The sequence below is a fragment of the Amblyomma americanum genome, chromosome 2, assembly GCF_052857255.1.
Source record: "Amblyomma americanum isolate KBUSLIRL-KWMA chromosome 2, ASM5285725v1, whole genome shotgun sequence".
NCBI lineage: Eukaryota > Metazoa > Arthropoda > Arachnida > Ixodida > Ixodidae > Amblyomma > Amblyomma americanum.
Genome location: NC_135498.1, coordinates 108,958,829 through 108,968,561, shown reverse-complemented (window position 1 = coordinate 108,968,561; position 9,733 = coordinate 108,958,829). Strand labels below are relative to the sequence as shown.

The 9,733-nt window shown below is 44.9% G+C and overlaps 1 protein-coding gene across 1 annotated transcript; it reads left to right on the top strand.

The window, feature by feature from the left end:
* Positions 1–260: 260 nt before the first annotated feature.
* On the top strand, positions 261–3,838 carry LOC144118952 (uncharacterized). The gene is made up of 3 exons (XM_077651713.1): positions 261–760; positions 1,855–2,186; positions 3,376–3,838. Exons 1-3 carry the CDS (start codon positions 291–293, stop codon positions 3,693–3,695), a joined length of 1,122 nt encoding a protein of 373 aa, XP_077507839.1. The 5' UTR covers positions 261–290; the 3' UTR covers positions 3,696–3,838.
* The last annotated feature ends 5,895 nt before the right edge of the window (positions 3,839–9,733 follow it).

Genomic DNA, 9,733 nt, shown 5'->3' with positions numbered 1-9,733 from the left:
ATTAGTGTCACTGATTATCATTTAGGTTTATTGGCTATTATCTACTAACTGTCCATAATTATTGGCTGACCCTGTGATGTCATGACGTTTGTGTGACCCCTTTTCGTGTCAAAGGTCGTGTTCGTGGCTCAATGGGGCTTCTTATGGTGCCGCATTAATAACACAATACGTACGTGCCTTAATGAAGCAATGACGAAGAAGTAGACGAAGACAGAGCGATGGATATATACCTGGGGTGAAGAAGAAGAAGAAGATGGTTATTCAGTGTCTGGGCAGCAGGAAGAGAGCTCATGTTGTACGATGCCCTTCGTAGCCCATTTTGGGCCAATATGCAGAAGCTGCCTTTCAGTAAGAAGCTTCGTAGTTCGCGCACCGTCCTCGGCTTCCTTGCAGCTGGCGCACTGTACTACGTGATGTGCCGCGAAGACCCGCACACCACAGCCGACCGGATACGTGTCTTCCTCAAAAACCAGTGGGCGGGCGACATGGTCGACTTCGGGTACGCCGACAACATCACAGGCTACTACCTTCCCGTGGTCCCCAACGTAGTCCACTTCGTGCACCTTGGCAACCACTCGCTCACCCTTCAGGACGCCATCTGCATTCGCGCCGCATGGCTTAACCAGCACCCCCGCGCACTTGTCCTCCACTGCCAGAACTGCACCGCCCTCAGCCTCAGCTTCTACTGGGCCCACGTCAAGAAGATTCCTGGTCTGGATTTGCGGCACCTGGCTTTACCGAAAAGCACCTTCAGCATCAAGTACGTCTTACGCCTTGTAAGCTTGCGTAATGCCATGAATTGCAAGGACTATTGCAAGGATTGTAATGTAAGAATTGTACCAGCTGGCGATGAGACATGTGACTCTTTTGTTTCTTTGCGCCATATGAGGCTGAACAGCAAAGCGGCAAGCCGCGAGTGCGTTCGCTTTAATTTACTCAAGACTCAAGGCGACATTGTGAGAATTGTAGGAATATTGTGGCATTAGGTACTGCCCGATCTGTGTACTTGTATCTTCGCAAGGATTAGTACATGCAGCTGTCATAATATATATGGGCCGCAGCGTATAGCAATCCATTAGTTGACATATCTTTCACAAGCATCATTTGTGAGTGGAGGACTTTATTTTGGTGGTGAGACATCAGATTTAGCCGCAAGAGAGTTCCTACGCGTGAGGGTAATGATATGGCGCAGCACCAATCTGAAGTTAATGGGTTTCGTTGACACATTTGTTCGCAATGTTTAATACAATAGAAGACTCTAAATTACAAAGTACGCTAATTACGTTTACTGAGAAGAAGTTGTTCGAAAATAATTCTTGTGCGTAACTGCGCCTTATCTCCACGGTAAATTTTATTAGCTTTCTTCTTCAAACAGCTTTTATAATAAATAGTGTGCAATACAGTAGAAATTACAGCTATAATGGCGATATGCTGCACAATGCCATATGACACCCGTTCATTGCTGCTTGCGGGATTTTCCTCCTTCTGTGTGTCTGTGGTTAGCTCCTGCTGCACGTTTTTAAATTGCACGATTCGTTTCCAAACAAAATTACCTAAGTAGAAAGCATGGCGATCTGTCGCCAAATCTTTCTGCCCAGAACATTACAAATGCCACAATGGTAGCCGCGTTTGCGTGCAGTTTAGAAGGAGCTCTTGTCAACTGCACAAACGGTTCCATTCAAAAAGCAACCACGAATTTCGGAATTCAACCTCTTAATGAGAACATCAGACAAGCCTGCTTGTGTCTGCTCCTAGCTCAAGCACTCTGCCGCAGGTAGTGCAAGCAACCTTTATTATACGCCACAAAAGTAGTTTCCGTTCACTTTGAGAAGCTGCGCACCCAATGTATCGCAGGACTGCGCTCATCAGGTCCTTCCTGGCGGCACAAATACTTCGTAATGAAGGCGGTATCTACCTGGGCAAAGATGTCTACCTGATTCGCAGCGTAGATAAGCTTCGACACTTCGAGATGGCGCTGGCATGGCCAGAAACTGGTAGTCCACGCAGCGAGCTGATTGTGGCGCACCGCAACGCGCGTTTCCTGGCATTGTGGTGGGACGCGTATCGCGATCGCCTGCCTCCTCATCTGGAAGCCTATCCGGAAGACCTGCGTCCTCTGCTCGCGGGCAAAAATTTTTCCTCAGCGAAGACGGCACTCTTTCGTCGCATTCCAATCGCCACAGATGGTGAGTCGTAGTTTACAAAGGTGCCCATCTACGTGTTGCCATATCTACGACGTATAGTGGAAACTATATCCACCTGATTATCAGGGTCGACGCCTCTCCTTCCAGATAAAAAACGCTTCGCATAATTTAGCGGTAACTCAGGGCACCCTCCGTTCCTTAGTAAGGAGTCAATAAATAAGGGCGGGCACATTTACGACGATAGATATCAATAGCGAGGTTGCCGGCCAAAGCGTCTTCACAATGTGTCCGTGCAGCGGAATCTGGCAAGGAGGAACTGGACAGGGGTGGCGCGGGCGCCCGCAGGGGAACCACTACAGAGTACCATGCCGCAGAATCGCGATCAGGTACCGCCTTTGCGCAACGCCTGTGCCTTGCGCCTCCCACTAACTTTCCCAGAACCAAATGAGTAACGGTTTCCGGGAAAGGCAGGAAATTTTGTGCCCCCAGTCCTTTCGCTTCCGTGCAGCCGAGCATGATTAGGGGGATCTGCTTAGGTGGGTGCTGCTAATCTCATGTGAGATTGTTACAGGAGAGCATAATGGTACTAAGAAGATACATCTTGGAAAGTAACGGGAACGATGAACTGTTCAGCATGCTATCAAAAATCAGGAAATGCTAAAACATGTTCAGCGACTCTGTACAAAAAAGGGACACGAAATTGCACACGAAAACGAGCTTAGCTTTCTTGCTTCTAGAGTATCTAGAGCACTTGCCTGATCCATCGGGCTTGTGCTTTGCCGGGCGACGTTCCGGCGCCCACTCGCATACGGCAGATTGCTTAAATGCTGCCAAGAACGATCACCGACTGTCAAGCAGCATGTCTTGCCGCCCACCTCCTACATAACGAGGTCTCACTTTTTGCGGCGAGGCATGCTGGGCGAGGTGACGGCGCACCGAGGCTTCGGGGCTACCTTCGTACCGGTGCTACTCGTGGGCCTTTTGCATCACTCAGGAAGCCTGAAGGCAAGGCTTTCCCTAATACCACCGTTGGCCTAGTTCACTATCCTATTTCTGCGTTTCTATCCGCGTTAGGGCCGTTCTCTGGCCGTGACTGAGGTAATGCTGGAGCCCCCGTGTTTATATAACGCGTTACTGAAAAAAAACTGGTCGACCTGTACAGAAGGGAACGTAGTACATTGAGCAAAAACCGCCACAATCTCCAAAAAAAAATTAATGTGTTTCTTCGCAGTACCTGCGGCTGTTATCTCCACTGATGGCCCCATCGCCGTCGCCAGTCGACGGACAGCGCACATGCTGTACGCAGCCGAGTGCGATGACACGTGGCGGCGCCTGACGGCCGTGTCCCTAATGACTGGCTCTCTCATTCAGCGGAAGATCTCACGCGGGGAGCCGCCCGTTAACCTGGTTTCAATTGGCTCATCGCGCACAAACTTTGGTCAGATGGCACGGCTGGCACTCGCTGGCACAACGGCTCTAGGCGTGCTTAAAGTGTCTGATATCTCTGAGATTCGCGTTCTAGAATATGCACCCGACCCTTGCACTTTTTGAAGGCGGTGACGAGCATAATAACCTGAAGCTTCTCCTGAAAACAGAGTGGGTGTTCCTAAAGTCAGCCTGCTTAACGCGAATTGGGGTCTAAAGTCAAGCTACTGCCGCATTTCTTTCTTTTCAGCCTTACAACGCTGTCTTGTTCCGTGATGCACAGTTCGTTTGAGTCGTATATTTTGTGCCGAAAGCATGGTCCGTTCGAGTCATATACTTCTGTATATCCAGTTTCCTTCTGCCTAAACGCTTGTCAAGACACTCGGCTTATGTGAATGTCCATAAAAAAGCGGAAATCGTGAAGTGCTCTACTGGGAACACTTTGAACGAAGAAGCAGGGTTTACTTCGTTCGATGGACGCCTAGTTTAATTATTCACATTTATATTTCTGTTGAGGCTACAGCCACACCATGCCAGCATCCGCAGTGGGCACCATCTGCAATCGATACAGGTGTTATAACCTATACTAGAAGACTCAGCACTTAAGCGATTCTGCAGGCCGCGTTCATTTAAATGATGGCGCCGTATTCACGAGAAGGTGGTTTTCAGATTTCATTGCCGTGTGGCCACTGCCGAGGATGTTCGGTCTAAAGGGGCACACACGAGCTGACCATAATATATGAACTCTGGAACGAGCTTGCGAACAAAATTATTTTCAGGAAAAAAAACACCAACGTTTCTTGAATTACCACGCTCTAAACCAGCCTTCGTCTTAGAAACAGCTTACAGCGGAAAACTTGTTTATCACTTCCGGCTGTTTATATCACGCATGACAAAGCATCTGTTAGACACGTGTTTCGTTCAGTAATATTTGTCAGTAAGTACTCCAAGTTTAGCAAATATGTTAGTGTAGTTAGAGCTTAAAGAGACTATGCAACGAACAAAAAGTCACTTGTAAATGTTTTTAATGTTTAGAAATGATGCTAAAAAGCATTCACACCAAGTATGAGTCTTCAGAACTGAGCCGGCAATTTATTATGAACTTTTAAAAACCGTCTTTTTCAAAATTCGCGGGCCGATTGGTGTACTCGTAGTGACCGATTTTGGAACTAAAATCGTGGAACAAAGACGTCACTGTACCATGACGTCGCCAGGCCACCACACGCTCTCATTCTCTGGAGCCACGGCAGCCACGACGTCACGGGCACACTCCGGTAGCCGTGAAAATCGTCTGCTCGTGCCGCCGCGCGAGCCTCTCGGGCAAGCGCGAGCCAGGGCATTGCCTTCGCGCATATAGTTTCAATTTTCCTCTGCCGCCTCCTTCTGTCGGGAGTTCCGGAGCCACTCGCACGGCTCATCGTGCGCACGCATAGGGCTCGATGCCCATCGCGGTCGTAAAAGCGAGCAGTCGCACCTCGAGGTCCGGGTTTAATACTGCTAATTACCACAGATGACAAGCAAAGAAACCCGACGCGCGCCGCAATCCAGGAAGGAGAAGGGTCCGGAGAGATGCCGCCACGCATCTGCTTGGGAGCTAGGAGCGACAACCGGAAGTTGCAAAATAAACGTCAGCGGATGACGTATTCATGGGCGGGGCCCAGTCCCAGAGCTGTTCCCTTTATTTTTTGCTGGTGCTCCTCGTGTACGAGTTGAGGGGGGAGAGGAGGAGCGCAATTTTTAATCGTCTATATCTTCGCTGTTATTGATGCTACCTCAAAAATTCTTGCACTGGGGTGACGAGTAATCGAATGCCTATCTCTCGTCTGCTTTATGTAATCTCAAAAAATTTATTGCATAGTCCCTTTAAGTGCAGCTACTTTAGCGTTTCGCACGTCGGTTCGAACCCTTCGCTTCTTTCTTTTTATTCCGGATGTCTTAATACCTTGGCTAGAGACTAATATCCTCTTTCTTGTGCAGCAATGCCTGGGGCATCTATAGGCACATACGCCCCTGTACATCCAAAACATCGAACAGATTCAGGGTGAAGTGAGACTGCTTCTTGATAACACAGAGGCTCTGGGAACATAGTCGCGTGCTCTAAAACTTACACTCGTGCATCTGTGCATATGTACACAAATACCTCTCAGTGCTTCAAATTTTTTGTACCACCCTAATGCCTTATGTTTCATTACCCCGGCGTCTCTATGACCTTTTTACTTGACTGACTAATCGCGCTTTTCCATGTATATTGATCCTTCGTTCAACCATAGCCCGAAATATTTGTATTCGGCCACTCTGGTTGTTTCACGCTTTCCTATTGTAAACCTGATTAGTGTAATCGTTAAAATCAAACACCTGACATAATTGCGCTGAAAGAGGAGCCTAGAGCCTCTCCTTCGTCTCCACAAGAATTAAACAAGGTTTGAAGATCTTCGTAGCTATCTGCAAATAGTAGAGTATCGTCTGCATACGGCAAACCGGACAACCGCTGCTCTACAACCTTTCTGCCTAATCTGTGTGACCGATTACAACCTAAATTCTTTTCTTGTAGCCTTGCTTCCACATTTATCATATAAAGCATGAACAGCAGCTGCGATAAAAGACAGTCGTGACCTGTAAACCTTGCAGTAGCATCAAAGGTAAACACAAAAAATTGGTTCATACCTGAAAATTTTTCTCCGGCAGAGAATAGCAGCGCGTGAGTGCGCTTAATTTCCAACTGCCTAAATTTACTTGGCTCTCAATTATTCCACACATTTTTAAACCTTTTTGTTTAGCACCCCACACAATGGCAGGTGTTTATACTCGAGCACATTTGAAAAAAACTCGTGTCTATTTTGACTATATCAGAAGGTTGAAAAGAACATGAGATCGTGGAAAACAAGATATGTGCAAAGCCTCTCCATTAAGAGAGACATATGCTTAAGGTCAGTGTGACAGTTTCCGCTACGTACGGTTTCTACTTTATATCGACAGAATATTAGCAACTACCAGAGCCTAAAAATTTTTCGAAATTGTTTTCTTTAGTACGGTATCAACTTTCTAATCTGTCGTTAGTGGGACAGCTAAATTTATGTCGTCTGAAAAGGACCACTTCGAAAACAAAAGAAATGATCTGCATTTTGAGGTGCAGGTATAGAGTAGTCAAAATATTTGAAGGCAGTGAGAAAACGCCTCGCTACTGGAACAGCTTGCAAAGGTCTTGACTGCGTTCGCGCTTTAAACTTGTTCCTCGTTCAAGTTTCTGCAGCAACCCAATAACATCTCAACAAACTCTCCAAAGTCCAAAATATTTCAAATTGCTCACTGAAACTACTGCACACGTATGTGATTTCTTTACAGGTCTGGAAAAATGAAAATTTTGGTGTCTCACGGAGAACAATCGCTGTCTTGGTTTGCACAGCTAACGGGTCAAATAATGCGTATAAGAAAATAGTGCATAAAATTAAGCGCGATTGGGCCGCATACTGATCGAGCTATATTCTTAGTTTTCTCACCTCGGTAAACAGAGCTCAGTGCAGATCAGTGGACTTATTATTCTGCTCGCCAACATTTTAAAGGCTTTCGCTTGTTAGACGTGTTTTAAACAAAAAGGCGCAGCATTATTCAGTCGGAAAACAAGCTGTTTGGTTGAAACAGATTTCACGAAGGCGTTGCTCATGAGGTTCCTCTTTAATGCTGCTAGCCGTGAATGGTCCTACTAGCTTTTGAAAAGTCTATTTTGAAAGCACTACAATTTTTATTTTGCCTACAATGGGCTTGTAAAGAAAAGGAGACTATTGGTGGCGAAGAAATCACGAACGCAAACAGTATGCGGGATGTACATGTATTACCTGTCGTCTGCACATTTCCTTATTATTACAATTAGCAAATTTCGCGGCTTGTAAGCGCATCCCTCCTAAAACATTCAATTTCCTGAGAAAGTCGGGGATAAGTCACCTATTTATACATGTCACGCATTTCATTCGACGAAATTAAGCTTTCTTGTCATATTCCCGTGAGCATACCGTTATGATGAACTGTGCACTTATTCTTGGCTAGTAAATAATCGCTGCCGCGTGCATGTGAGTCTGAGGCCTCCATATTACCAGCCAATATTAAATCCGTAAATCGACGAAGTCAATACATGCATGAATAATCAATCAATAAATAAATAATAAATAATAAATAAATAAATAAACAATTGATCGATCAACCAATCAGTCTTATCTTCCAGCAAATCGTAGAAGAACGTTTACTGGTCAATCTAAGCACGTAGTGCTTGTTAGAGGACCAGGCGGCCAGTGTTAAATCTCATACGCGGATACCTTTAAAGTAATCTTTAAAAAGTCATATACATCAATAATAAAAATTAAATAGAAAACAATATTACAACACACATCAAATCCTACAATCATATATACAGAAAAGAAAACGAAAGATCGCGAAGCTTCCCACTCAGCAAAAGAAAAAAAGTTTCACATATTACAAGACAACATTGAACACCATTTTTTTGCATCTCAGTATTTTAGCTCGCAATTTGAAACCGTACAGAGTTTCATTGAGTTTAATAAATATCTCAGGTACATAAAAATTTCTGGCTCTTCTTCCGTAGTTCTTAAAGACTCATGGTTTAACATATTTCTCAGTTTCGCGTAATAATGCATCTCTTTTCCTTAGTGCTTCAAGAATGTTTGAATAATCGTAGCGTGTCAACACAGCATAATTAAATAGCTCATCACTGGAAGTATTCCTAGAATGCGGTATTTCTCTTGTGTCTCTGCTTGTTCTCATTCTGTTCCGTTGCTTAGGCAGTTGACGATTCTTTTAACTGCATGGTTAATAGTTTGTTTTTTTATGGTCAGTACATGTACCATGTAAAGTGATACCGTATCAGATAATTGATTCGGCTAATGCCTTATATGCAGTTCTTGGAATGTTGGCAGGACTGATCTAAACACTTATCCACTGGCCTCGATCTGCAACGGTCAACCAAAACATGTGTCACAATGAGAAAAATGCGAACATAAGTTTCTATTTAACGAATGCGCCTTCAGGGTATCTGAAGCACATTACTTTCGTTTTTTTTTTGCGTTGTATGAAAATTAAATTGTGAGCGAACTAATTTACAATCGCTGATATGTCCACTCGGAAGCTTTTACATCCCGTATTAAAATCTTGAATTTCCAGCGCAATTGCAGTGTCAACTGCGAACTAATTTTTTTTTTATTTCAGTGGTAGCAAGCCGAGATCGGAAACATATATGTTAAATAGTACTGCTTTTAGTGTGCTTCCTTGGAGCACACCAAACTTTTTCATTTGAAGTTCAATGCATCTCTCCTCTTGATTAATGCACTGTTAAATAACAACATTGAATTTGTTTTAGACGTCTAGATGGTTTTGTGGCTGATATCGTTTCGTAGTGAATTTGGGCATAGCCGACAGAATTGAGCTATAAGTACTATACTTATCAGCGCATGTATTTAGAGTGCTGGTATAAGCGTCTATTCTGACCCTTGCTGTCGACGAGTGCACTTCTGAAGTGATCGTCACTGGGCACCGAGGCAAAGAGACCACCTACCTTCTGTTCCGCTGGCAGCACAGCATGGACGCACTTGTAGTGGCCGCTACTAATAAAGCCGTAAAGTTGGGTTCGCCAACAGATATCTTCGACGGCCCAAGACTGCCCATAGGAACACTGAAGTAGTATACTAACAACTCTACAATGATAGTTTAGCGTCGTATGACTTCAATATGTCAGTACATCAGCGACATTGCAAGCAGCAGAGATATTTATTCAGATCTGACAGTTCAGGGTAGCAAAATATTTAGTGAAAAAGCACAATTCCTATAAATAAACCTCTAGCAAGATCTTGTGATGTTTGTGGGTTTGTTCCAAGTGAAACAAATCAATAAAAATAATTCAAACAAATATCCGTGACTGGGATTCGAGCGAATGGCTTTGCGAACAGATAAGCTTCGCTGGCCACTGCGCAAGAGCCCTAGGCTGTGTTGGCCTATCATGCGTTGGCGTGAACAACGTTGTGGAAGAAACATGGCATTAGAGCCAAACGCGTTGTCGTTGACAACATTGCTGCAGAAACGCGGTAGTAGAGCACAGGCCGCACGCGTACATTGGGTAAACTGCCACTGACAACGAAGACGCCGAAGATGCGCAAAACTGG

What these genes read in the sequence shown, in the direction of transcription:
- LOC144118952 (XM_077651713.1), top strand. Translation starts at nt 291, where the DNA reads ATGTTGTACGATGCCCTTCGTAGCCCATTTTGGGCCAATATGCAGAAG. An exon ending in AAAAGCACCTTCAGCATCAA is followed by an intron (nt 761 to 1,854) that starts GTACGTCTTACG and finishes AATGTATCGCAG; the next exon opens with GACTGCGCTCATCAGGTCCT. An exon ending in CATTCCAATCGCCACAGATG is followed by an intron (nt 2,187 to 3,375) that starts GTGAGTCGTAGT and finishes GTTTCTTCGCAG; the next exon opens with TACCTGCGGCTGTTATCTCC.